The 27,961-nt window shown below is 39.9% G+C and overlaps 3 protein-coding genes across 5 annotated transcripts; 1 reads left to right on the top strand and 2 right to left on the bottom strand.

Moving 5' to 3' along the window:
* Positions 1-178: 178 nt before the first annotated feature.
* On the bottom strand, positions 179-8,304 carry chrne (cholinergic receptor, nicotinic, epsilon). The gene is made up of 12 exons (XM_030746616.1): positions 8,111-8,304; positions 4,204-4,337; positions 3,930-3,974; positions 3,667-3,776; positions 3,418-3,573; positions 3,210-3,310; positions 2,807-3,007; positions 2,233-2,347; positions 2,017-2,131; positions 1,721-1,928; positions 1,413-1,546; positions 179-1,298 (listed from the first exon to the last, which is right to left on the bottom strand). The coding sequence occupies exons 1-12, from the start codon at positions 8,178-8,180 to the stop codon at positions 1,131-1,133; spliced, it is 1,557 nt and encodes a 518-aa protein (XP_030602476.1). The 5' UTR covers positions 8,181-8,304; the 3' UTR covers positions 179-1,130.
* Positions 8,305-11,355: 3,051 nt separating this feature from the next.
* gltpd2b (glycolipid transfer protein domain containing 2b) lies at positions 11,356-15,137 on the top strand. The gene is made up of 4 exons (XM_030746515.1): positions 11,356-11,959; positions 13,453-13,511; positions 13,683-13,855; positions 13,964-15,137. Exons 1-4 carry the CDS (start codon positions 11,890-11,892, stop codon positions 14,574-14,576), a joined length of 915 nt encoding a protein of 304 aa, XP_030602375.1. The 5' UTR covers positions 11,356-11,889; the 3' UTR covers positions 14,577-15,137.
* A 1,144-nt stretch (positions 15,138-16,281) lies between these two features.
* Positions 16,282-27,093, bottom strand: atp1b2b (ATPase Na+/K+ transporting subunit beta 2b). 3 transcript variants are annotated; one of them, XM_030745758.1, is made up of 9 exons: positions 26,951-27,093; positions 26,569-26,791; positions 21,972-22,100; positions 21,773-21,880; positions 21,394-21,599; positions 21,106-21,165; positions 20,852-20,878; positions 20,068-20,163; positions 16,282-19,891 (listed from the first exon to the last, which is right to left on the bottom strand). In XM_030745758.1, the coding sequence occupies exons 2-9, from the start codon at positions 26,657-26,659 to the stop codon at positions 19,724-19,726; spliced, it is 885 nt and encodes a 294-aa protein (XP_030601618.1). In that variant the 5' UTR covers positions 26,660-26,791; positions 26,951-27,093; the 3' UTR covers positions 16,282-19,723. The 3 variants fall into 3 exon arrangements, with proteins under 3 accessions (XP_030601618.1, XP_030601617.1, XP_030601620.1); XM_030745757.1 differs by having other exon boundaries at positions 26,569-27,077; XM_030745760.1 differs by lacking the exon at positions 20,852-20,878 and having other exon boundaries at positions 26,569-27,077.
* Positions 27,094-27,961: the final 868 nt, after the last annotated feature.

Genomic DNA, 27,961 nt, shown 5'->3' with positions numbered 1-27,961 from the left:
GGCAGACCTTTTATGTGGTGCAAGCTTATATTTTATTGCACTTTATTAAATATTATTTGATACATTATAAAATTAATACAACCTGATCACAACTTATTCAATGCATTTTCTTTCCATGAATACACTATATTACAGAATATTTCTGTCAAATACCCTGCCGTGTAACTTTTAACACAACTGGACATGAACAGAAAAAAGAAAGAAAAAGAAAACAGACCATTCACTGTTTATACTTTATCATTTGCTAATCCTTCTGTTACATTTATTTTATCAATTTTGGGACAAACACCACCCACACATAACAGTAATAAATGCAATAACAGTTTCATCTTTTTGCCACACTTCTGAGATTTATGCTGTCTGGCGTATAAATATAATACACCTACTTAGACATTCAGTTCAAGATTAAAACACACTTTATGATAAACTAAAGAATTTTTTACAAAAAAAGTCATGGCACAATGAACTCAAGACAGTGTCCCACTGAGCCATCTACTGTAAGTCTAAGAAATAAGTCATAGTAAGAACAATAAGGCTTTGATTCAGAATTGGCTGGCTCATGTTACATGCATAGATACTGACCATAAGACATAATATGTGCAGGGATACGTTTCTGAGTGTTTTGTGGATGAGCACACTGCATGTAAGTAAAATCAGTTCTTTAGTTAAGCAGTGCCTGTGGCTCCATGAAATGCAAAAAAAATCATTTGCTGCAACAGAACTAACTCCCTTTGCATGTTGGTGCAGCGGGTTTAACATTTTTTTTTCTTTAAATGCATCCATGAGCTGTAGTCTGGACTTGTTTAAACTCTTTTATACCATGCAACTAACAAAGTAGTTGTACTTGGTCTGATTTTTATGATGGTGGTTAATGATTTAATATAAAAATGCTGAGAACTGAGTGAAGAAGTTGAGAAACTTATTTTGTTGGAAGTTTCAGCGATGAATCCTGAGCTGCTTCACAAATGCAGAGAGAAAAATGAAGTTGTGTTGTTACTGAACACAGACGTGTCTCAGCCCTGAAGCTTAACCTTGGGGTCAGTGCGCAAGATTGCGTTCATCAGCATAGACAGCACGAGGCACAATAAGCCTTGAAAATTTCAAACAGAGCAAAATGATTTTTTTTTTTTTTAACTTGGCACATATTTTTTACTTTCTCCTGGAAATGGAAATTCTGGGGCACGGTTGAAGTGTCCTGTTAGGAAGATCCACACTGTGCCGATGATGAATAGAGAAATGGCAGCCCAGAAACACACCTTGTCAACCATCTTCCCAATCAGTACCCAGCTTTCAATTTCCTTTAGTTGGAAAGAAAGTGAACAAAAGCTTAAGTTCAAGTTAGTCAAAAAGAAAGAGAGACTGGAAAATATATACAATCCAAAAAAAAAAAAAATGTTTTAAGTAACACTCACGGAGCCAGTGGTATTTTGTTGTCTTGTACTGTCAGCAATGAAGTTGCAGGCATCCACACATTGCTTAATCTCAGGTGCAGCTTGGGCCAAACTCTTATACAGGTTAGCTGTGTTGCTGACATCTATACTGTCCACTAGGGGGAGGGAGACACTGAGATGACAACATGCTGTCTCTAGTGTTGCCTAAACCAGCTGAGGATCTGTTTGATGAGCCTTTACATTTTTTTATACAGATTTTGGAAGTATTTGAGCTTAAATGTGGACTAAACACTGTGCCGAGTCATGGTTTTGTAATAAGGGTGTCTCACCGATTGATCGTGTGAGGCCATGCCTCTCTCGTTGTTTGTCAAACATCATTTCACTGCGAGGCTGCTTGAGTACATATTCCTCTGCTCTCTGCATGAGGCCGAAGGAGCTGCGCCGCCGCTCCCTCACCCCGTTTACTTCTGCTGTCACCTCACCATCATCCACCAGCGGGGGCATGCCTAAGAAGCGAGGCACCATTTTCAAGAACAGCTGCAGGAGGTATAGAAGGTAACAATAGTCACTTAACTAAATTAACTTAAAAAGACATATTTGACTCATCTCCGTGGAGTGCACTTACATATTTGAGGGTTTGGGACATAGTGTGAGTGCTGGGGCTGCGCAGTGAGAAGTTCAGCACTACAATTTGATTGGTAGCAATGAGAGTAGTGACACACATGACAAAGATCAGGTACCTGAGGAGTACAGAGAGACCTATGTTGGAGGGCAGACTCAAACTCTGGACTACAGCAAAACAAACCAGCAGAGGCTTGACAAAGAGGACACGCTGACTCACTTTCCGATGAGAGGGACGGAAAGAGAGGTCTCCGGGATCTTCTGAGCAATAAGAAAGAGGAAGACAGTCTGAGCCAGCAAAACAGAGATGGAGACGGTCAGCTTCTGCCCTCCAGCTGCGAGGAGTAACAGAGAGTTAGGAGACAGTGGACCAAACAAACAAAAAACAAACGCCAAATTCTCCTCTTTCATCTTGCTAAAAGCAGCGGGTAATGCTTTGTAATAATTTATATTTTAAAAAGCTTAAGCTTTTGTGGTTATAGCAGTTGTAATACAGTAACACCAGTCTTTACTTTGGGATTTAGCTAAAGCTGTTCCTCACCAAACTTTGAGTTTATGTAGTTAAGTTACTTTTGAATTTGGTCTGAGAACCTTCTCAGCTATTGATTTGTAACAAAGCCAATGAAAAGACTCTAAATTCAGGTTATTTTTTTAAATTATTGTGTCCAGTATAAGAGCAAATCAAATGGTTATTTAATTTTATGTCTCAATACAACACATGATGAGGCAAATGTGCATTTCTGGCTTATCTGCAACTATAACAGTGCAATAGCAATAACATTAGCCTCACGGACCTTGTGCAGGCAGGAAGTAGGCCAGTACGACCAGCGACGAGATTAGGGAACAGGGCAGGATAACATTGATGATGTAGAAGAGGGGTTTCCTTTGGATGACCAGATTGAACATGATCTCCTGATATTCCAGGTCATCCGGGGAATACCGAGTGTTGATCATCTTCCTGGCTGGTCTATGGACGATGGCCCACTCACCATTCTCTGAAGGGTGTAAATTTAATAAGCCGGAGATGAATTCCAAGTTTTCAAAACTGGAATATTATGATTGTGTGTGTGAACTTTTGATTTACTGGTGATCTGCCCAGGGTCTACCTTGCCTTTGCCCTATCACAGCTAGATTGGAATTTGGATAAGCTGTTAAGAGGATGGATGCATGGATGGATGGATGGAGTATTTAAAGTACCTGTGAAAGCCTGAGGATCAATGTCCACCCATTCAATAATCTCTCCCGTTTCTCCAAAAGCCAAGGTGAGATCCACTTCATTGGCACTGTATGTCTGGGACCTATGGTTGTGGCAGTGGAGACAGAATGGAATGAAAATAAACAAATAAAGAATGACTTATATATAATATGTATGTATATATCAAATGGCAAATAAATCACTTCACACCTGAATGCTAATGTGCAGTTTTGATAATCAAACGGGAAGTAGGTGATCTCAATGGCGCATGTGCTGCGATAGATAGCAGGAGGCAGCCAGTAAATCCAACCATTGTCGTAGATCAACACGTTGGCATAGTACGCCACGTCAAATTTGCCATCAATGCTTCGGAAGAAAAACAGAATGGGTTAAAAACAAACTTTCTAGAAAAAAAAGAAAATACAGGCGGAATTGCACTCCTTTTTGTGAGTGCCTTACTTGTTCTCAAGGACTATGTCGGGAAGCCAAACAGTTTTGCACGGGACACGAATAAGTTTAATGCCATAATACTGAGATGCATTCCAGGCAAGGCGGTAATCACTCCATTGCTGTGGTTTGAGAGAAAGGTCACCAGTGATATTAAAAGCTGGGCACAGCCGAGGGCTAATGCAGGGAGAAATACTATAGAAAAATGAACTAGCTACCAAAGGCCTTCTACAAAGAAAACAAAATCACAACTACGGTATAGAGGGACAACTCACAATCTCAATCCACACATTGGTTGTAAGAGTCTCCTCCTTTTCATTCTGTGGTATGAGAGAAGAAGTAGATTGAGCTGTGTGGAGTGGATCGTGGACTGTTACCTTGCTAAGTTGCTGTGTTAAATGCACACCAGGGAAATGGTTATAGCTTTCAGGTTATGAATCACATTTTTTCCATAGTGCTTTTGTACATGTTTCCACCATTTATTAATGCTCAAACATTTTAATGTGCAGCAAAGTTTTATTTTAACAAGTAACAAGATAAAGCTTTTACCAGGGAGATAAGGTTAGTGAGGGTCAGCTTGATCTGAACCTCAACCTTGTCGTCAGGATGAACCACCGGACGTGTATTTTTGTTGTAGTTTTTGAACAAGTCCCCGATCAGCTCTGTCTCCTGATTACATTGCACTGCATGAAGAAAAGGATGAGAAATTACATAATAAAATATCTGGTTATTATTACCCTTGCAAACACATGTTGGCTTGCTTCATATAATTATGAGTTGCTCATAATGTCGATATAATGACACAAGACACAACACACTGCTGTGCAACAGTGTCAGTGCTTTATAATCTTTCTGTTTGTATTTGCTAAACTTAGATATCTGTATATTATTATGCTCCAATAGTATTAACAAGGACAAATATAATTTTATTGTACACTGGCAACCTCTAACTAGGATGTACCCCACGTCTCACCCTGTGTCACGTGGGGTAGGCTCCAACCTCTGTAGATTAGCCAGTGACTCTAGAGTGCAGCGATTATTCTTAAAACTGCCATTACATTGTACTCCTTAAGTACTACTACTACTCTTGACCATATATCTGAACAAAGGTCAAGAGAGACTAGGAGGGACTAAGTGGAAGTTATTTCTGACCACTTGCTTCTTCTCTCCCAGCTGTCACTATCCATAGCTCACATTACATAGCGGTCACACTGGGGTCATCTACAGTAATCATCAATATTATCATTAGGCAAAAAATGGTGACTAATGCATACTACAGAGCAGTAAATATGTCGTTCCCCATGAGCGATTCATTTTTGTAGTAAACGCTGTAATAACAGTGATAGATGTTTCATTCCAAAAAGCTTGGTCACACACTGCTGTGGGATTGCATCCTGTTCTTCAGCCTGCATCTATCACAAGTCAGCCAATGTGGTTGTGTTGGTCACTCTGGCATGAACAGTACACCCAAGCTGATGCCACAAGTGCTCAAGGGGGGGGTTGAGGTCAGGCCTCCAGGCAGTCCTGTGACTGGCTGTGTTTGGAGATGGTACCAGGGCTCACTGCAAATAATGCTGCAATTTGGTTTTCCAGAGCACCGACTCAAATGTGGCACCATTTAAGAGAAAATAAACAGGCTTTCCAAAGGTATAAGATTTACTGCCAAGAATCATTATTACAACAAAGAAATAATCAACCAAACTCAAATCTCCTTAGTTTTAATGCTAAGTTTTTTTTTAACTCAAAAAAAAAAAAAAAAAATTCTGAAAAGGCTCTAGTATTTATGTTTGTTAAGTATAAAATGTTCTTATAACATTGTAATCCTCACTTTTGGTGTTGGTTTTTCTGTAATATTACAATAGCCTATTAATGACAGACAGGCTGTTTTAGTGATGATAGCTGCAAAGGCAATATGCTGATGTTGCCTACTTTTACGTCCAAAAGCAAATTCAGTATTGGATACAGTAAACAGTACATAGTGTTCAAAAGTTGCATAGTGTCTGACTTAAGTGTGTCTTGTGAGCTGAACAGCATGCCGTATACTTCTAAATACAGTTCAGTCAGTCAAAAGGATATATTGTGTCAAGTGCTTTGACCTCATCATTTCCTGTAGTTGACACTTACAATAAATCAGCTTAGACAGGGAGACAGGAGAAATTAAAGGCAGAAGAGATATGTGCTAGTGAATAGTGAACAGTGAATCAGGTCAGCAGACAGAAACTAGACACTGAGCAAGTCAGAGATGTACTGGGGTACCAAACCATTGTGTGCTTTTTGAACTAGTAGAAGTATTTTAAAGGTAATTCTCTGTGGATATAAGTGATATAACACAACTACATGCAAAAGTCAGCAAACAGTTTGCAAACAATACATGAAGCCCATAACGATCCAAACTCAAAGAGCTGCTTTTTTTTCCCACATGTAAAGACAGCATCATCAAATTATAGTGAAGCCAGTAAGAATCACTGCATCCCTGAAAATTAGATAATTTTTCTGCAAGCTCTCTGAAGAAATGGATCGTACCCTGGAATATCCTTAATGAAATCTGAGCGGTTCTAAGAGTCAAGGATGAAGAGGATGACCAAGAGGATAGCAAAGACTATTTCTGCCTGATGTAATTTGTGGTGCTGTTGTCCATAACAGTACTAATACATGGCACAAACATAGGGAAGGTGGACACCGTGTATCAACTTGTGCACCCACGCATGTAAAAAAGAAAGCATGCAGAGGCAGTCATCGTATCTTTTCATCTGGGATCATGTTTGCTTCTGTCAGGCTGTTTTGGTTTATGCCCCATTCGGTGACCGCCTCACAGATGTAAAACTCTTCTTTGTTGTTTTTTACCTTCATATTCCTCAATGCAGTAGAGGATATTTTTTTCAGTGTGGTGTAGGAAGGGTTTTTTTTTTTATGGAAAATCCCTACACATGAGAAAACCTGTTGATTTTCATTCAGGAAGCCTGTGGGGTTGTGTTAACAGCAGCGAGGCTTGATTAGACATACCAGGTTATACTTCCTGTGTTGCCTGGCCAGGGACAAAATGTCTAAATGTCTATTGATAGTGTTTTCCTGTATGAGAAATTAAAATGTCAATGCAATGATGTTACAAAATTAAAAATATGTACAGTGTCAAAATACAAAAAAAAAAAAAATAAAAAAATAAAAAAAATATATATATATATATATAGTTTCCAGGCAAGAAAATGACCTTTTGGTAATAAGGCTTTGAATTAATTTCTCAGCTGTCATGCTCATTGGATTGCTTCTGTGTGTTATCTCAGGACAAAGTTTGATTTTGATCGGCAAGCTGGCTGCTTGAACAGACAAGTGTTTGTATGGTTTTAACAAAAACATGAAAGGTTAGCAGGAAAAAAAAACTGTAAACATGAGAAATAAATACATTTTAATTTGATCTAGCAAAATGAAGAGGAACAAGAGGAAGTGTCTGGTCCTGTAAGATGATTCCAGCTCATCATGGTCTGAACATAACACTCGAGGTGGAGGAGAGATTCCTGAAATCACACTTGGATTGTGTTTGCCCTCATGCCAAGACTGTAAGTTCAACTGGTGCTATCAAAAGGTAACAATGATTACGTTAGTTTAATCTAAAAATTCATAACATCTTGTATTTAAGTGCAACCACAAGTTATTTTTTTTTAACTTTTCATCATCTCCGGGCTTTCACTGCAGCTTTCTGTTACCCTGTTGTCAAGTCATTTTATTCATATAGCATGTTTAAACTGACAGGAGATGTTTTTCCAGGAAGATTATTTCACATTCCAGATCTGTAAAAACCCAATTACATAACATATGGACACAACTCACATGGACAAGGAACATGATAAAAAAAAAAAAAAAGAAAGAAAACCAAGCAAAGAAATAAAAGAGTATAAAGTTATGGGGTATAGTTATGTTGTGGGTTAAGACTGATCTGTGCCAGTTAGAACAGCTTCACACACTCCACTACTGTTGCTGTCATGAAAAAGCATGGAGGATGTCCAGCTTTCCTTCTGATTTGTTAACTGACTTTTTGTGCTCATCTGATCAGTTACACTTAATGGTTATGGAGCAGATGACCCCAGTGGTTAACCTTATATGCCACATACAAAAAAAAAACTATACAACTGTATAAATGAAGCAAATAGTCTAGTGCACAAATTTGCCCTAACCCTTAGACCATTATAAAGTGGTTGCAGATATGATGTCAACAGAAGGAACAAACTGCTTCCATTTTACAACTACATACAAGTTTACAACAGTGTTACTGCACCTCTACAACGTTTTGCAAGTTTTCTTGAGCTCTAAAGTACTGAAAGTTTTCTTTACCCTGTCATTCACCATAAGAAGATCTGGTTATCTTTGTGCACGACATGCAGCAGTCAGTGCAGACATTACTTTGCTAAGTGCACTGCCAGTCAGTCAGGATGTGGCAAAGGTTTGCAACTGCGTCACTTACCCAGTCCCACTAAAGTCCCAAGAATAGTTACAACTCCAAAAGTTATCCAAAGATTACGCACAGCCATCATATTCTAAGATCTCTCCACTGCTCTGCACTGCACTGCACTGTATTTAAATATGAAATCTACGAGATAGAGAAAGACAGCAAGACTAAAGACAGATGAAGAGCTCTAAATCCCCCTACCAAACACCCTGACTGTCGCCCACCACGGCTGTCTCTATCCTGGGTTCAGATTACACACCAGCTGGAAGCACTAAACCAGGACTTCCAGTCACTCTCCAGGCACCCACAATAATAATCATCATCATCATTAGATAGCAACTACAACATTAGACAACAACTGGGAGTGTATCGTATTCCAGATATTTCTGAAGGCAGTAAAGAGACCTGTAGTGAGACTTTATACTGAAGGTGCATTTACGTCTTTGAAGGAGCCATAAAAATATAAACGTTTAATCACAGGATAAATCAGGTCAGTGCACAGCACAATGGCCAGTGTCACTGTTGGGGTCAATAGTTGGTGTTTTTTCTTTAATCTGTCATTCATCTTTGCATACACTGGTCCTGCATAAATCTTCAATACTGTGTGTGTCAAACTGAGGAAACAGATAAACCCCACTGGTTGCAGCAGGGTGAACAGGTGACTGGTTGTGCAGACCTTCTCTATGTCTCCACAGTATTGATACTTAAAGCAAATCTTCCCACTTGCATGACTCCAGTGGTGAGATAGTGTCTGCGACATAATGGGGTTAGAGGGCTGGAGACAGATAATGCTCATAAACTTGATAAAACCGTGGAACCTGAGAGTCGGAGCTGCATCGAGGTAAGTAAGCTAACCTTTTTAATTTCAACGGCCTGTGCTGCATGGCAACTGTAAGGATGTTTTATTAATTGGATTAAAATACAGAGACTAGCTTTGCTATCATAATGAGGACTGTGGGTAATATAAGCAGTGTCTCTTTGCAGCGGCAAGGGCAACAGACTGATTTTTGGAATGTGCCATGTGAGTTGCACAGTATGCGATGTACTTCTAAATATACAATTGGGGCAACAGAGATGAGCTTCTTTAAGGTAACTGGAGCCTCCAGAAGGCAGATTGTATGTCTCACACTCAGAGCTCAGAGGCAGAAGGGCTGGAGCTGGTGGCCTTCAAATTCTAGAGAGCAGAGCTGTTTTATACCTAAACAGGGGTCGAATTAAAGGAAAAGAAAAACTAGTGGTACTACTCATGGTTCTGTTATACTGCGGGAGAACTTTTACCAGCATTGTTTGAGTCTGCTTTTCCTATCAGAGGGAAGGGTCACAGCAAATTAATACAGAATAAGTTCAGAGTGACCACCTTTACCCTATAATCAAACATGGGAGTTATCTATCCTGATGGGCGCTATCTGTTCCAGGATAGCCAATACTGCTCTTCAGAGAGCATCAGAGCTCACTTACTAATGTGATAATGATGAATCATATGCTACAGCTTCTGGGCTGCATAAAATCTATGCCACAGAGCACTGAAGGTGTTCTGACAGCAAGTTTTGGCCCTAATTAAGAAGAGTTTTCCTGTCATTTTTTCCCCTTTCTGTATCTGAAGTACAGATTATTAATGAAACTGTTTTCTTTTCTTCACTGTAATAGATAAACCTTGTCCTGTCAAGGTTAATGTTTCTCTATTACAACCATTCTGAGCAAAGTACAGTGTTTGTATTTGTTACCCTCTTACATGCTGCTAAAGTACAGACGTTTCCTCACAAGCCCACTCAATTAGCATCAGAAAATAACTCACATGGAGGCCAGTTAGTGCGACATGTGAGACACGTGTATGTAACTGTTATTATAGCACCAGCCAACAGCTACAACTAGTGTCAAATATAGCCACATCAAGTGAAGCTGGGGATCAAACTATTGTAGAGAAAATATGAAAATGAAATGACATGTATGTCCACAGATTGAGTAAAAATAACAGAAGGAATGAATTTATGAGCATTCATTCCTTTCTATATCTATCTAGCTAGCTAGCTAGCTAGCTATTTTTTGTTCTTGTTTGCTTTTAAAAGACTATACTAATGTTATTATATTTACTCACCTGGCTCTGGACGTCTCTGCTCCGTTGAAATTTGAACTTTTGTTGAAGCCTGGAACAGTTTCAACAAACACCAAACTTGATTCCATGAGTAACCTCAGAACTGTGGTTAAATGTTTTGATTCTCCTGATGTGGTTCTCAGTATGGTGCTGGTGTGCAACAGCTTTACTGGAAAATTTAGTGTGGTTTCATCTTTTTTTCCTGTCTGTGTAACCTCCAGGTATAAAAACACTGTGAGAAACATTGATTTAATCTGCACCGCTTCATGTTCACATCAGGAGCGAATTGTTTTTCTTTTTTTTTCCTTTCAGAGCTACATGTTTTTTAAAAAATCTGTTATTGTGTCACAGTGTTTAAAATGTAAGCTATGTGAAATCAAAAGTTTTCTGAATGTATCACAAGTTTTCCCAGGGATTTAGCCTCTCCTTGTCAGTTGCTGCCTATCTTAGACAGGATCAGCCATTGGTTACAGAGAATAAAAGCTCTGTGACCAGCCCCTGCCCCAAACTTGGAATGAATGCCTCTTTTTTCACTTTTTTCCCGCTCCTCTGCAGAAGAAATGCCATTGTTGGGTCCCTTTTTAGGAACATATGTGGCCTGGCTTCAGTGTGGAGTTCACTGTCTGTTCACCTCCTCGCATAGCAGAGACTCCAGACACGGTGATGCAGGACCAACCTCTGAGCTTTACTGAGTCACATTAGTTTTCATGTTTTACTAACATGTCTCAGACTTCAGTCATTAAAAACCAAAATAAGTGAAATCATTTGTATGTAGAACTCCAAAATAATATTTGTCCTAGAGCATGAATTAGGTTTTGTGCAACATATGATGAAAGAGGAAATCACTTTAAAAAAAATAGATTCACTTCCTCTGTGTGTCATAGAACCACAAATCTTTCTACAAATAAACTAGGATGTGTAGAAATCTTTCTTCTTTCTCAACCAATATAAGCATGGATTATTATTCATTAACAAAAGTGGCTTTGTTATCACGTCTGTCTGTGTACCCACTAAAATTAGATCTTATTTTCTCACAAAAAAAATCAGTACCTGACATACTCCTGGTCATCATGACTTTAACACACTGCTTAATGATTGATATGCCATCATAGTGTGGTCATTGAGGGAGAGAGAGTCAGAGCGAGAGGAGAGATGGCGGTCATGGGAGGAGAGGCGAGGGAGGAAGTGTTTACTCGAGCTGACCAGGAATATAGTGCATATATGGTGGATGACACTGGAGGAAGAAGGTTACTGCAGGACACGCTGTGTTGGCTCTGCTTTATCAGCTAGTGGCCACGCTCAGCTGATCTCTGGACTCTGGGATTGAGCAACACGAGAGGCGGACAGCTCTGAAATCAGTGAGAAACAAATGCAGGATGTGAAGCCACAAATTTTGAGCAAAGTCACTGAAAAACTAAAAAGAAAGTCCAAAACAGACAAAACAGCAGCTTCGAAACAGCAAGAACAGTTAAAGATTGATAGAGGCTACAATGGCGGACAGGACTTTTTGTTTGAGGTTTTGGGGAGGAGTATGAAAGACTGGAGAGCCGGGGGTGGGGGGGTCAGAGGCGGTGACCTGGCAGAGAGCAATTGTGGTGACAGCCAGTGCCAGGGGACCAGAACTCATGTGAAACACAGAGGGATTAAAAGCTAAAAGACAGAAATAAGAGGCAGACCGGAGGGGCCCAAACTGGACTTCAGTATGGGTGTGAAGGGCAAGGCTGCTGCAGCTATCTTGATTCTGCTGCTGTTCCTCGGCTCGCTGTGGCTACGTGAGTATTTCTGCGTGTGGGTGCCAGTGTCTGTGTTTGAATTCCACGCTGTACTACTTATTCTATACAATCCGTGTGTTGTTAGCAACGCATTTGTTCCGGATCAGGAATGTCACTTGATATCGACTTTTTGCTCATTCTTAATGCACAAAAAGTGTAATAACATGCAAGTATTTCTGGGTGGGACCTGATAATCAAACGGTTGCCCTTATTTTTAAATGACACCAGATAAACCATTTTACACATAATATTCTTTTACTGTTAAAGATTCTTGGAGGGTTATGATGCCTGAAGGCTTATAATTTGTACTGTCATCACTTTTTACATTTTAAAAATGTCACAACCTTTTGCTTCATTAAAAACAAGTAAAAATGATTCACTGTAGAAATAAATTGGGAAGTGGCTCTGATTCAATTTTTAAAGGGCAAAGGAGCCACTTACTAAGCTTTCAAAAAAAAAAACAACATTCAAACTAAGACCATTTGAGCTGAATGTCTCTAGATTGGATTAAATTGGTCCTGCTTTTTAGTTAAAAGCATCAACTATCAATTCTGTGTCCTCACAGTCAGGACGGAGACCATAATTCACAGTCAAGTTATTTCTGCTGTTACACCTAAATGTATGCTGTCTTTCAGCTGAGCCCATGGAATTTGCTAGTACACTAGTTGCAGTGTTTCATCAGAAGCTCGATAAGCTGAACGTTTCTGGGTCAGTTTGGAGGCTGAACCTGTGGGTGTTTCTGCTGCTGATTCAGTGGCTTACAGCAGCCTCACAGCTCGCTCAGAAACAACAAACACTCAACACAGTTGTTGCCGCTGTCACTGGCAACAGTGTGACTGCAAGGATCTTGTTCTATGTAACTTTGACAGTGACCAAATTTTATTAGCAACTTGCACATATGTTGCACGCTAAGGACATCGATTAAGATGACCGAGTTCATGTTGTCACATGCTGGAAAATCCATAAAACTGATGCAAACTGAAGATTTGCTGTCAGAAAGAAATGAAGCTCCCTGCTTTATGAATTGTTCTCTTTTGATATGTGAAACCAGAGAGCCAGCCTTCATTATAATCATGTGATATCAGGACCGTCAGATAACAGTGCTTGAAAAAACATGAAATAGAAATTGTTGTTATGACATTTCAAGGAGCTATAATCAATTTATCAATAACAACATATGCAGCTGCTCCTCTTACAGCTTTAAAGTAGATTTCAGCTCATTGTTTAAAATCCGAATCACAACTTTATCATTCTAGTTCACTCTGCTTTTTTTTATGATGAACACAGCTGGTGACTAGCTGCAGAACATAGTGGGAGCTACAAAGAGACAGATATGTACCTAAGGCGTTTGTAGAGTCATGCAAAGCTAAAGCAGTGTGAATATTGGATAGAAATGCAGCTCTGACTGAATGCTAACAATATTAATATTGCTCTGTGAACAAAAACTAACTGTAACACTTTATCTTTTTCCTGTTTTCAATGGTCCACTGCAGAGGGTGGTTTGGATTATCACTGGGATTCTTGCATAAAAGCTTATAATCAAGTAAATCAGGTAAGAGTACAAGGGAATTTTGAATCAATATTAGATTGCTTGCACATTACAAAGTGGATTATATTTTGAGGCAGATGAGCCCTTTTAATGAATCTCATCTGCTTCCTTTCTTCCTTCGTCCCCTGCTGATTGCACCCACATTACCACACCTCCCATACACCCCACCATCAGCTTCACCAGCTGTCCAACAGCAGTGGGGGCGATGGGGCTGAGAGCCAGCTTCAGATGTGCCCTGGTCAGGCCTTCCAGGTGTCACTTCTGCTCTCCCACCTGCTGGCTGCGCCAACGTCCAAATCTGATGTGCTGCTGCAGCCATATCTGTCCAGCTGGGATGAGCTCATGAAGTAAGATTTTCAGATTAATTCACAGCCATCAGGAAGAAAAATAATTTGTTTTACCTGATGATCTGGATATTATAAGCTGCTTTATCCCGTTTTGTTTTACTCTTCTAGGTTCATGGATTCTCTGGGGCCAATGGTAGGACTGATATCTAAAGAGATAGAAACTAAGACCTCAATAATCCGTCAACTGACCAAGCTGACAGAGGGGAACCCTGAAGCAGAGCTAGGCCCAGATCAACATTCCATAAACTCTGTACAGACACAGGGTGGGACAAAGAATAAGGCCTCGCTGGACACTGGTCCTTACCGCTCTGTGCGCTCTATGATTTTGATGGAGCTGGATCAAGGCCTTGTGAGCTTCCACCACCTGACAGACTCTGGATGCCGGACTCTTCTGCGCCTGCATCGCGCTCTGCTTTGGCTGAAGCTCTTCTTGGAGAAGTTGGCCGAGACACCGGCGGAAGGCCGACTCAGGAGTCCCTCTGACCTGTGTCGTGAGGCCTACAAGAGCACCCTCGCCCACCACCATACCTGGTACGTGCGCAAGGCTGCTGAGCTAGCCTTCATTGCCCTGCCAGAGCGGAGCTTCTTTTTCAGGCTGGTGTGTGTGCAGAACCAGGAGGAGCTGAGCAAACTGCTGAGCAGAGTGGTTCAGGCCATCGAAGAGGTTTATGACAGGACACAGAAAGCTCTGGAGGAAAATGGCATGCTGGACTTGCCATAGAAATATGAGATAATCAAACTGGACATAAAACCACTGCTACTCTTTTACCATGTTTTGGACTGTCCTTCTGGTACTGTATGTATCCTTGGCATCATAAATCGGACCACTTTTTCATCCAGAGCTCACCATTTTTCTACTGACCAAAGTGCTGTGTCAACAATCAACACATAACATCCAATCTGAGTCATTGCTTAATCAGATTTAATGAGATAATATCTCAAACTTTTTTAAGGCCTTTGGTGATGTATTCAGACTGTGAATTATTTAGGCAGGTGGGCACAGTTACATGAGTAATCATAAATTTTTGTATAGCACATGTGTAACTGCTAATTCATTTCCTATATTGAAAAGAACTGCTGTTTTAAGTGTTGTTGATCTAGTAAGTTACATCATAACTATCTTGTTGCTCTAAAATCTTCGCGAGACCAAATAAATTAGAAAGTTACTGCTTCACAGCGACTGCTGTGTAGAGTATTAACCTGACATTTTTATATACATGGGAAGTTCTTTTTTGTATCATGTCCAGAATGATTCATTAAAACAAGAAGACAATCCATTTGATCATTTTCTCCCATAGTGTGGTCCAGTACTGTAAAAACTCTGGCACTGAAATGGCAATAAAATACTGTTTTGTGTTGTGCACCAACCAACCAGCAGAGGCACCAGTGCTCTTCTACTGGAGACTAATCTTTAGTAACATCACAGTGGATACAATCTGTTTTGTATGATACTCTTACCTAGACATATTCTACACTTTTTTTGGAAATGGCCACATTTTATTCTTGACAGGTGTCTGAACCCAAAAGCAAAGACTTTTCCTGTAAGAATACATTTGGTATCAGAGTTATAGGAAAAATATTCAGGATTATATTACACAATATATGTGTGTAACAGAGAGAATAGTATGTGTATGACTCAGGCTGCAGTGCTATTGTTGGTTAGACCATTTTAAACCCACCAATACCTCTAACATTGGCTCTGTCTTCTTTTTCCTGCATTGCTATCGCTTTCTGAGGGGGCGATTGGGGAGAAAAGGGGGCAGAGCTTAAAGCCACAGAGCGCACAGGAGACAGGAGCTGGGTAAAGGTCAGGAAGCGGAAGAACACTTCACCTATAATCCTGTCAAGCACTTGGTGGCAGACTATATTTAAAGCAATTGCCACGGGGAAAAGTACAACTTTTTTTCTATCTACAGTCAAAGAGTAGACGAACTCAATCCAGCGCAATAGAGGATTTTGACGTGTGAGGAGTGGAAATGGATGATATATGGATGGCTGCATATCCACAGCATACAGCATCTTGTAAATACTCTTGAGAAAATCAAGTGCAGATCTTTTAGTTCGTATATAATCATCATGTCCATGGCAAGCTCAACTCTGCTCTTTAGTTTCTTGTCATTCATACAATATATTACCGATTAACAGTTTGTATGCAAAGAATAACACTAGTGTCCACTGCTGCGGTCGCCTATGAGGATTATAGCAAAGGAGATTACTTTATATGTTTATGTTCACCTCAAGCTACTTTTGACACTGGCTGACTTCTTTTACTGTCGCTTTTGAAGGCCATACTATACTGAACTACATATCGGTTATGGCTTTTCCACCTAGTTTCTAGAGTATGAACACGAGCAACACATATCCATTCCTCCTTCTGTGAAAATGGCAAACAGTAACAGAAGGATGACCGAGAAGCAGGCACGAAATGAAGTTTGAGTTCCCTTAAATAACATTTATTCATTTTTCTATCTTGGTTTGCAGTAAACATGAGCGAAAATATACATACATTTAGAGCAGAAAATAAAGATCCAGAATATTTATCATCTGTTAGGGAGAGAGTATTTGAACAAATTTACTGAATTTCCTTCTTGGAGGATCTTAAACAATAATGCAATTTAACATTAATGGGCAATGACATTATTTATTCATTTATTCTCTACTTAAAAAACAATACTTGGCTTTCTTCAACCTTTGCGCTGGGCCCCTTTGCAGAGGGTTGAGTATTGTCAGAACTTTGATTGTAAGCTTCGATTGTAGACTTTGATTTAAGACAGTCGAACAAACACAAATGACAAAAACATTAAAACGAAAAACATTTCTATTCAAGTTGACATTTTATGAAACCCTATCATGTACCTCCCATCGTATGATATAATCCAGGCTAATGCAGTCTCTCATCTTTACAACAAAATACTCTTTTATAAACAATGCAATTTTTTTGTAATATTGTTCCATCATAATAACACACACTGGCAAATATGCATTCTTTCCCTTTTCTTCCTTACTGTTTATGATGCATGTTGCTCTGATTTTGTTACAACCTTTGCAGTAAATAATCATACAGCCACACAAGAAATAAATATATTGCTTTTCGAGGACATCTCCAAATTATAACCTCAAATAACATTCTGTGACACTGGGGAGCAACACTGTCTGTCCACCAGGAGGCACTGTTATGTTGTAGTGAACCATGTTCCTTTGTGCGTATTATTATCATAAAAGAGGAGGCCTTTTATTAACACAGGGTCTTTAGCCCCCCATCTGGATCCTGCAGTATCTCTGCATGGGATCCTTACTCAGATCTGCTGCTGAGGATGTGTCAGAGAAGCAGAAGTAAATTAAATTTAAGCTGTCATGAAGATCTTTGGTTGAAGACGTAATCTTCACATGCATGAGTGAAAAAAAGGGTGTTCAATTAGCCAGTGAAGTGTTGTGATGTGATTTGAAACTAAACAAAATGTAATAAGGTTTGAATGTAGAGAATAAAATGAAAAATGAATAACCCTTGAACCAGCCATCTGACACAAGGAGGAGGAGCAACAGAGTGGGGTAAAGAAGTTCAGCATGCCTGCTCTTGGATTAGCTGACCAGATTAAGAGATTACATTGAAATTAAGTAAGTGTTGCAGGAATACAAGAGGAGAAATGCATGCAAACTGGGCGACGGACTCACAAAAACGACTGTTAGATCATCAATTATAAATGACCACTCAAATATACATTAGCTCTGATGGGGTTGGATTCATTTGCTGTCGGGTGATGCAGTCTTATTTAACCCACTGCAAGATATTTGCAGGCATAGTGAGAAACACATTGCTCTGAGAAAAATTCATAATCAGCCAGACCTTGATGTAAGTGAACAGATGCTTGTGTTCTAGATTTGCTGCAGTGACATGGCAGGATCACAGTCTAACTGGTACAGTTTTGTAGCTGTGCCGAGGTAACATGCCTGAGTTCAGAAGCGTGACTCCACAGATTTCTCTAGCCAATATTTAAGGGTATTTCCTAAAAATCTGTGTGCCTGCGCAGCACAATGAATGGATGCTAAGTAAACAGCTCAAGCACTAAACTCAGGGATATGTCTGCCTTGGTTGATAGGTTGGTTGTCTTGTTATCGTGATGGCTTTTCCTTCAGAATGATTCATACAACACTGGAGAACAAGTAAATCTCCAATTTTTTTAATTTCCTATAGCCTACAAATCAAAGCTGCACTAAAATTTAATATAATTAAGTAACTAATATCTTTTAAAATAAAAGGTACAGTATACATTTTGATATTTTGGATGCATTCTTTAGGTGATGAGAATGAGAATGGATGACAAAAAATAAAATTAAAAGAAACTTTCAACATCCTCCTCCTTCAAAACTGGAAATTCATTAATTAAGTGAGCTTCAAGTCAGAGAAAGAAAGAAAGAAAGAAGAAAGAAAGAAAGAAAGAAAGAAAGAAAGAAAGAAAGAAAGAAAGAAAGAAAGAAAGAAAGAAAGAAAGAAAGAAAGAAAGAAAGAAAGAAAGAAAGAAAGAAAGAAAGAAAGAAAATGAAGCAAAACAATAAAAAAAAAAATTACAATGGCATCTATTTCTGATACAAATGAAATAGATGCAATACACCCAAGAAAACCGACCCTCTAAACATTAATTAAATATTAATATTAAAAATTGAAATGAAATAAACTCTTGGTTTGACTTTGGGAATAAAATGTGATATTGTATTTCGTGTGTGTGTGTGTGTGTGTGTGTATAGAACAGAGGTCTATTTTGTTGTTTTCATATGATGTTCAGATGTCTCGCTGGAACGCAGTCCAGCCGCCACAAAGCCAAAGTTCAGTTTATCCTGTGACTGACTGAGAATTTTGGTGCTAATATGGCCCAGGAATATATCACATCTGTTATATAAGCTACTCTCAGGCCACACAATGAGTGTGAATATCAAATGATCCAAAATGATTATTATTTAATAGAAGTCATCTGATGAGTGGATACAGACATTCATAATGTATGCCACTTAATGAATATTGCACATTGCATGCAACTTCCCGACCTACAGTGTGAAATGGGACCTGTAAAAATGAAAGACACACTCACACAGAAACACACACTCTCCTGCAGTCTTCACTCCTCTTGACCTGTACTGTCTACCTCACCTTTTCTCTTTTTTTTTTTGATCATCTCACTGTATCACTGTACTATGCATGAGGTTTAAAGATTACAGTGTGGTCCCTCCTGGTGGTCAGTTGCTTATTTCAAATGTAGCAGGGAGGTGGGACACAGGAGCCTCCTGCCCTCATAGCATATTAAGACAATACACACATGCAAATGGCTTCATCTCTGCATCCATCCTGTTTGTTGGAATATTCTTTTAAAGTGCAACAAAATAGACGCACTGATGTAAGATTATTATACTGTATAAATACTGTAGATATACATGTTCTGCATTGTAATTTGTGTATATTCATATCTAGAGGGATGTTCTATGAGGAGGCAGTGGGGGGAGGGGGACCAGCAATACCGTAGTAATATTGCTGATCCCTGCAAACTTTGAAAACACACGTTCACATCCTTTATATCTCCTAGCTTGACATGCAGTATAAATAGACGTCACCTCAAACTAATTGATGGAAAATAATTTGTGTGAATGTTCACAGAAATAATGACAGGATTAGCACCCTTTTGTTCTCGCGTCGTCTCGTCGCACAGCCTAACAAAGAATTTCCCACAAAAATCTGTGGAGTGGTGGTGAGGGGTGGGGGTGGGTGGGGTTTGTAAACAGATCCTACAAAGGGTGTGAATACTGTGATTTTTTTTTTCTGTGCATGTGCAATGTTGCAGGGAATGAAGATTTGGGGTTGGGGTGGGTGGGGGCGTAAACCTAGTTATTACTGTTGATCCTCAGCTTGAAAGACACTCGCCCAGCAAACTTGTCTCTTTCGCTTCCAGTGGGAATGTTGTTGGCGTTGATCTTGCACTCAATGTTCACGTCTTCATTGAGCGTAATATTGAGGAACTTGACGGCAACCAAGGGCTGAGAGTAGTTCACCTGCAAAAAACAGTTAACAAAAGCATCTTTAAATACAGGAACAAGCGAGTCTGTTACATATTTAATAAACTGTGTGCAAAATTGTGAATAAACACACATTAATTATTAATAGTTATTGCTACTATGTTTACATTATAGTACATTACATTTTATTTTCATATAAAACACATTCTTACCTGCGCTTTCTTGCCGTAGTAAGGGAAGTACATACGGTTGATGGTGCCATTCGGAGGAAAGTAAACCAACTCTCCAAGTTTGTCAGCGTCATCTTTCTGAGGGGGTTAAATGACAACTCCTCAGTTATATAGCTTGAATCTCCACTTCATGAAGTGGAGGTGAGCTTCATTCATCTACTTTTCTCTAAATCTCTTTTCCCTACATATCCAACTGTCTAGTTCAACAGTCTTTAAAATGCAAAACAACAACCTAATCTACTGTTCTGTATATATAACTACAATCTAAACCAGGAGAGTCAAACTTTTAGCTCGAGGGTGACATAGAGTCAAATTTTACAGTGAGTGAGATAAGCTGTGGAATAGAAGCCTATGATTAAAAAGAAAAAAGAAAAACCATTTTTCCCTTCTCTACAAAATAATGAACAGCCTGAGATGTATTAGGGAAAAGAAGGAACACTTCAACAACATGTCTCAGTTTTTCCACATTGAGCAACCTCATGATTACAAAAGATTACAATGTCAATGTTTCATTGACAACTGACAATGAGAAGGCTCTAGAACCGATGCTGACAAAGACATCTGGCTCAGATAAAATTAAGATAAAATTAATAGTGAGGACAACAACTCTAAAGAAGTGATCTTGGTGTAAAATATAGTGAAAAGTCCGGAAATTATATTGGAAAACCATCGAGTGCCTTTTGGTAGGCCCCTTCTGGCCCACAGGCCTTATGTTTGACACCCCTGATCTAAACTGTACCAAACACAAGTTCTGGCTTCTTCTTACCCATTGATCTTTGCCAACTTTGTATCTCTGAGAGTGGATAAATGAATGGACCACAATGGAGAAAAGAAAAGAACAGCGATAAAAACAGCTGGTGTGACAAACACACGTGTGATGGCTGAAACAATTCAAAGACAGCCACGAAGGAAGGTGGAGGTGAACGACAGGTGGAATATTGCAGATGAGCGTGAGGCACAGCAGCTATGAATGCAGTTGTTCTGTTAAGCCTCTGATGGTGAAAGACAAAAAGGGATTACCTTTGCACCACAGGTGACATACGGAGTCTGGTTATCCGTTCCTGGCAGCAAGTTAATCACCTGAGGAGAGATGAATGAAAATGTTTTTTGTTTGTTTGTTTTTTCATTTTTTTAAAAGATATCGCAGAAGTGAGTGATAAATGCAGTAAGCAATCACTATAATTATGATGGTGGCTTTTTTTTTTTTTCTTCGTGGATCTTTTCCTCTTTTTCAACCAGGTTGGTTATCTCAGTCACTCCATGTCTCCTAGCAACACCAATCCCTTTCACTCTCTTTTCCTTTCATACCCGATTCAGCTTGATGATGATGCATGGCTGGCCATCTCGGTATCCATAGTAACGATCTTCAATTCCAGAGCAGTTCTGGAGGACGGTGCGGTTGAACTGACAGGAGCGTTTCGGGTTGTTCTTCACCTCACCGCTGTCCTCCTGGATGAAGTACTTGTCTGGGGTGCACTCATGATTTTTCTGGGCTTGGGTGGAGTCATTGTAGGCTGCAGGAAACAGTAGAGCAGGTGTGTGGTAAAACTTTCTTATTACTCATCTAAGATCCCAGTATGAGACAAACTCCCACCAGCTATCTATAAAGACATTATCTCAGTTTATGTGATCACAGTTCTGTCTTGCTTTTTAAGTCACCATAAGAGAGGGCAAGAGCCAGACTTACGTTGCAGGAACTTGTCCAGTGCCTGTGCGTACATGTCCCAGCTCTCAGTGTTCTCTTTATTATAGACAATTTCAAACATTTCATCTGCATGAGGTCTAATCACCAAACCTGTGAGTGACAGAAAGACACCAAGGAGTACATGACAGAGTGCACAGACCATGATCTGTGTTTGTGCAGCTTGTATCTATAGTTTCTGCACCTGGTGTAGAGAGCCTGTCTTGCCAGGTTGGTTTGTGTTCATCCAGGGTCTGCAGCATGACGTACATGGTGAGAGCAAACAAGCCAGCAAGGAAGGTGTAGAAAATTACATAGAAGAGAAAAATAAGGCCTGCAAATAAAGAGAAGATAGAGCTGTATCAACATAAGCAATATTAGTGAGAATGGAATATTAAAATATTGTTAACATATCCATATCATATCATATCATATCATATCATATCATATCATATCATATCATATCATATCATATCATATCATATCATATCATGTTTAGAACCAGTTTAGAACCAATTTCTATATCATCAGATTTGGTCAATCAGTGTGGCTAATGTAGAAAGATAATTAGATCATATGTACTGAAACTGATATTGCTGAGAACTTCTCAGCTGTAGATCCTAAATACAACATAATACAATTTGTGTTTATGTGTTTCTTGCATGGAAAAGGTATTTTCATACACGGTGCAAAAAACCCAATAACCTTTAAGCCATTTTTCTTTAGCTATAATTGCTTTATTTAGTTTCTCATGGCCCACAGTGAATCTATGAATCATGCATGAAAGCTATCAGATTAACATCTGCAACTCAGCTGAGTCCATTTCATTATTACTGTGATGCATAAACACATTGTAAGTATGAATAAGCTTACATGTGAACTGATGAAAGTAGTTAATGTCTGTTACGTCACTTTCTAATCAAACGTGCACAGGATTCCAGCTAATCCTCATTAAACTGCTTCATTGCATTTACAACATCTGCCTCTCTTTCTCTCTCTCTGACATGAAAAAACATCCTTTTGATGTGATGCTTAAAATATCAACATCGTCTAAAGTTAAAATTAGTGTAGGCAACACACCAAAAACTGTATAATCGCTTTTCAGCACATTGTAATACAAGTGGTTTGAGAGAAAACTCGACTCCTGCACCTCCCCTGAGCTCTGTTTTCAGGTCTGTTCTTCTAGACCGTGATAGGAGACTGTGTCCAATCACAGCTCTTTTAAAAACTATATCAGGCCAGTAGTATAAGGTGCAACAAAAAGCGTAAAGTGCATGTAGGATGTAAGAACCAGTGGTACAATGTGTGAAGCAAAAGACATCCACCAGGGAGAGCAGGGTTTAAATCATATGTGAAGCCGTAAGTCAATACTGACTCATTTTTAGCACATATGCCAGTGTTTGAGCGGTAGAACGGGCTTAGTACAGATAAAGCAGAGTTTTTCCTTGTATATTCCTGCCCACTGCAGCTTTAAGATATTTTATCAATGTAAACTGAAAGCACAAACTGTACATTAATCCTTGAATTCCTCATGTTTTTGCTTGAATTAATTTGACTAAAAACAAGTTGTGGTCTGTCCCCAAGCCTGATACAAAGTGAATCTAACCGTGCAGGACTGTGTGGCTGGTAACCAAATTCATTATAGAACTGGCCTGTCTACAGAAAGGAAGGAACCATGACAGAGGGCAACACAGGGAGCGGGAGAACAAGAGTCCCCTGGAGATTGGGCCACAGAGTCAGGTGACCAGGGTTGTTAACAAATGTGTAAGACCATATTGATAATCATAGTTAGATTTGATATAAAGAAGGGATGTCAATACGATTTGGTTTTAATGGTTTGCTCCTTTATTTTTTGTTGTCAGAAAATACTGACATTTCAGAGCGAGATCTTAACTTGGCATCTTTCCATTGTGTCTTTTGTTAAATCGACAGCCTGAAACCAAATGTTACATTTACATGCACGGACGTTAGATTAACCCTTTCTGAGGTGATGTTTCCAACTTGGAACCATGAGATATTTTTGAAGCAGCCATTTGGGCCCATTCCAGGTGTTCCTATCCACATAGAGAACATCACAACGTAAATAAACAGCACTGCATTTCTGTGACACATCCTCCATTTTAAGCATCAACACCTGAGGCCATTGTTTGGTAGCAGCTGAGTGCCTTGACCCTGTGCCTCTGCTGGATGGCCCCCAGCATGGTGCTCACTCCCTCCATCAGCCAGCTCAGCATTGCATTTCTCTCCCCACACTGCCAGGTTGACAAAATGTCAAGGAAAAGCTGCTCCATGGGTGGGGGCAATCACAGAGGGGTATCTTAATAATTTATAGCTTGCATGTACTTTTTTTTTTTTTTTTGTCCAACTGTTCCTAAATATTTTGGAATCTAATAAAAATGAATGCCTGAGTAAGTTGGCAACAAGCATCCCATCTACCACATGGAAAAGACACAAGCTCAGTTATTAATTATATACAGACCATGAACCAAGCCGGAGGCAACACACAGAGAGCGAAGCTGTGACAAAACAAAGTGTTAAAGTGTTTGTCTCTGTCATCCAGGGGGGATTTTGTGCTAACCACAAATATGACACCACCCAGGGGAGACTGATTGTGCGCATATGCAGACAGTATCAAGCGTGCAGGCGAGGTGGCTTTCCCCCTGGCAAACAGGGTGTTGGGTTTACAGTCTGCCCTTCTGAGTCCACACTGATGATGGACAGCGAAGCATCTCTGTTTCACACGAGTTTTGTATGCAGACGGCAGTTGAAAGAAAAGAACAAAAGGACAGGCTCAGATGGTTCAGTGCCCTGTTCTTTCTTAAGTAATAATGGCAGGAGGTGTCCCTTTTTCTTTCAGTTTAATTGGGAGGACATGCTGTTTAATTGCTTTGTAACTTGATGATCAAACACACCTCTGAACTAAAAATGAAAAGGTCTGGCGAGAGCATGGATAGCTTTGAGCTATGGCTCTTTCACCAGCAAATCATTAATTATCTTGTACACAGTGTGCAATGTTAAAGTAAGGAACAGCACCATGATTTTGTTCACTATTAGGCCCTGTGAGGTACTCGTCCTGTGCTGCAGTGTGAACCTTGTTTGTGGAAGTGGGAGGTGCAGAACACTTCGTTAGTCGAGCTAGTTGTCTGACCATGTTTCCCTGTGTCAGCTTGTGGCATTGTAACAACAAAATTGCAGCACTGTTCTACTTTATCAAGGCTATTTCCATATCATTACAGCTCTTTATACAAAGCAGAACACAAAAGGAAGTGTTCAGTGTCTCATCCTCAAAGAAGTCTTTGATCTAATGCTCTGAATGCACATTGTGCTGCAGAATTATAGAGTGAGCAACACATTTATGTCTTAAAGAGACTGAAAACCTGCATTTAAACCTCTCTTTAGTGCAAGCTGTAAAGGCATAGAAACAAAATAGACTGTAGATTAAGCAGTGTCGCCAGCAGGTTGGAAGCAAAGGTACAGTATGTACAGCATTAGGAGAATGAGAAAGTGCTACTGTGAAATGCCAAGTTTAGCAGACCTACATGTAGCGGCTAACTCCAGAAATAGCCTAATTACCAAGTCTCAGAGAGCACAGCTTAAAAAGGCCATCAGACCTTAAAGCACCTGGGGCACATTGAGCTGGATTAAGTTGTACACTGTGGGAGGATTCCAGTAAAGGAAGCTACAGTCAATGAGTCCAAGCTCCACACTGAAAGTATATAATCATGTGCACTGATAAAACATAATCAGAAATTTCACACTGGAAGCAAAGACTGCGTTCAAAACAGTTTCAGCCTCTAAACCCAAGAGTGAGCTCATGTCTCAGTGAAAATGTCAAATTGTAAAACTATTTTATTTTGCCAGAGCTCCCTGAATTTGATACCTTCCTCTCCGGCCAATGAAGTTATTAGATTAGGATTAAATCCCTTACTGATTTATATACACTGGGAGGGGTAGAGTTGGAGGTGATACAAATAGCATTTAGCCCTCGGCTTTACCCAGATTAAACATGCTCCAATGTCATTAGAACGGAGCCATATGCGCTCTGTCATCTCATGAATCTTTGAATTAGTTGCAGGGTCTTTGTATGGCAGAAAGGGTGTCACTATAAGGCAATACTACAGAGTTAAAAAGAGGATTTGACTTGATCTTTGCTCAAAATCTCAGGGGGAAAGCCTGGAAATGAATGACATCATGTTGCACACACAATTGATGGAGCTACAGGCATGCAAACCAATCTCTGTACAACTTCAGTAAGCCGCTTTCCTAGAAAAAGTCTCCTCTGTAGCAGAATGAATGTCACAGCTAGCTGAAGCACTCTTCAACAGAGAGGAATGGTTGATATGCACTTTCCAAAAGAGTGGAGAATTTTTCTTTATCTCTTATTTTTTAAGCAGTGCTGCTGTAATCTGGTTAATTTAAATGTAAAATAAAATAAAACCAAATGCCTCCACCCTTATGCTGGGCGCAATGCGCAGGGAAAGCTTTGCAAGAAATCGTTAAATTAATAAACTAGGCAGGAGTGGACGAAAAAGAAAAAAGAAGAAAAAGCAGCCGGCTTCCACGGGAGCGGTGCCGCAGTCAGATTTCAGCACCAAGCTGTAGTGGACAGCGACATCCATCTCATTACCCGAAATGATCACCGAACTTCAAGCAGGTTGAAATTAACATCATGGTTACACACATTCATTTATCTCTTTAATCACCTTACTGAACCTTTAGGGAAAGCTTAAGACACTATGACAGAGACCTGTTAGAGTCGAGGGACGGTGTTTGCTGCATTGCCGTAGCTGGACAGTACTTACCCCAGCTGCTCGCCGTTCTGCCCAGAAACTCCCTCGTCCTCGGGTTCCATAGAAACTCCTTCCAATCGCCTTTTTCTCCATCTTTTGCCATTTTCTAATGAACTGTTCCAAACCTTAACTAAAAGCGCCCTGATGTAATGAGCGCTTGCCCAGACAGCAGAGATGGAGAGAGATGGAGGGAGAGAAAGAGAGAGAGAGAGCGAGTCCTGCTGTATCACCGCTCCTACAGGAAGAAGACCGGCAATTAAAGAAGTCTTCTTGAACACTCAACAAGCCCACATGAAAAGAAACAAGGTAAAAGCACTGCTGTAGCCTGGATAATATGAAGGACTGATAGGCCAACAGAAGAGGAAGAGGTAGTGGTTTCACACTCAAAACGGACCTAGTAACTGCCCTCCCCCCCAGCTCTTGTCTGCATGCCGCAGAGTTTTGATGAGTGGTGCAGAAATGTAGTGATACTGCGGTAAAGCACTCCCTCCGCCTCTCCCTACAAGCGCCACACCGCTCTCCACACATACATTCTTCCACTCACGCACTAACACAGGGCTTCACCCTCCTCCCCGCCTCAGCCAGAGCAGCTCCCGCCTCCTCCGCCCGCCTGGCCAATCACCTTCTCAGCATCCTCATCCCTGATGCATGAAAGACAAGCCTCAGAGGAAATCGCACGGTGGCTTAGGGCATCCCTTTATTGGCTAAGTGGTACTTAACGTCACGTATCCAAAGAAAAATCAACAGAATATTTGAATATCCCCCCACGGACAATAAAGCGTTTCTGTTATTCCGCTGTGAATTCACTGTCCGCTTGAGGTGCCTAATTTATGTCCCATTCAGCGTTAGGCTTTTATTTATTTTGAATCAAGTTATGTCATGAAAGCCTGGGAGAATTTTATTTATTTATTTATTTTGTGGCGGCAGCAAATTAAAACTAGACTGTTCAAATAACAACATAGAGAATTATATCAAACCATGTATGTGCCTTATCAACATTGTTTGGACATAAGAATATGCAGTCCACATCTTTCAATTCTAAGATTTTACATATAACATATTAGGACACCTAATTGTAGAACCTTGAAAGGACCAGATGATTTTTTAAAATTATGTCCTGATACGTAAAAACTTAGAACTGAAAGAGCTTTTTCACATAACTGTGTGTGTGTAGGTATAGGTTAAAATGTGAAATCCCAATTAAATCCAAATACGTTAAAAGCCAATGATAAAGGACACCTCATGGGTCACTGAGCAAAATAACTTGTATGTGTTATCTTAAAGAGCTGACTGCATTATCACTTGCTCAGAGAAACAACAGAAGAAGTGGAGCACGATCATACACCTGCACCACCTCTCTACCGTCTCCACTGTAACACAACATGTGGCATGAAAACATGGAATA

The sequence above is a fragment of the Archocentrus centrarchus genome, chromosome 14 (assembly GCF_007364275.1).
Source record: "Archocentrus centrarchus isolate MPI-CPG fArcCen1 chromosome 14, fArcCen1, whole genome shotgun sequence".
NCBI lineage: Eukaryota > Metazoa > Chordata > Actinopteri > Cichliformes > Cichlidae > Archocentrus > Archocentrus centrarchus.
This window is presented reverse-complemented; position numbering and strand designations above follow the sequence as displayed.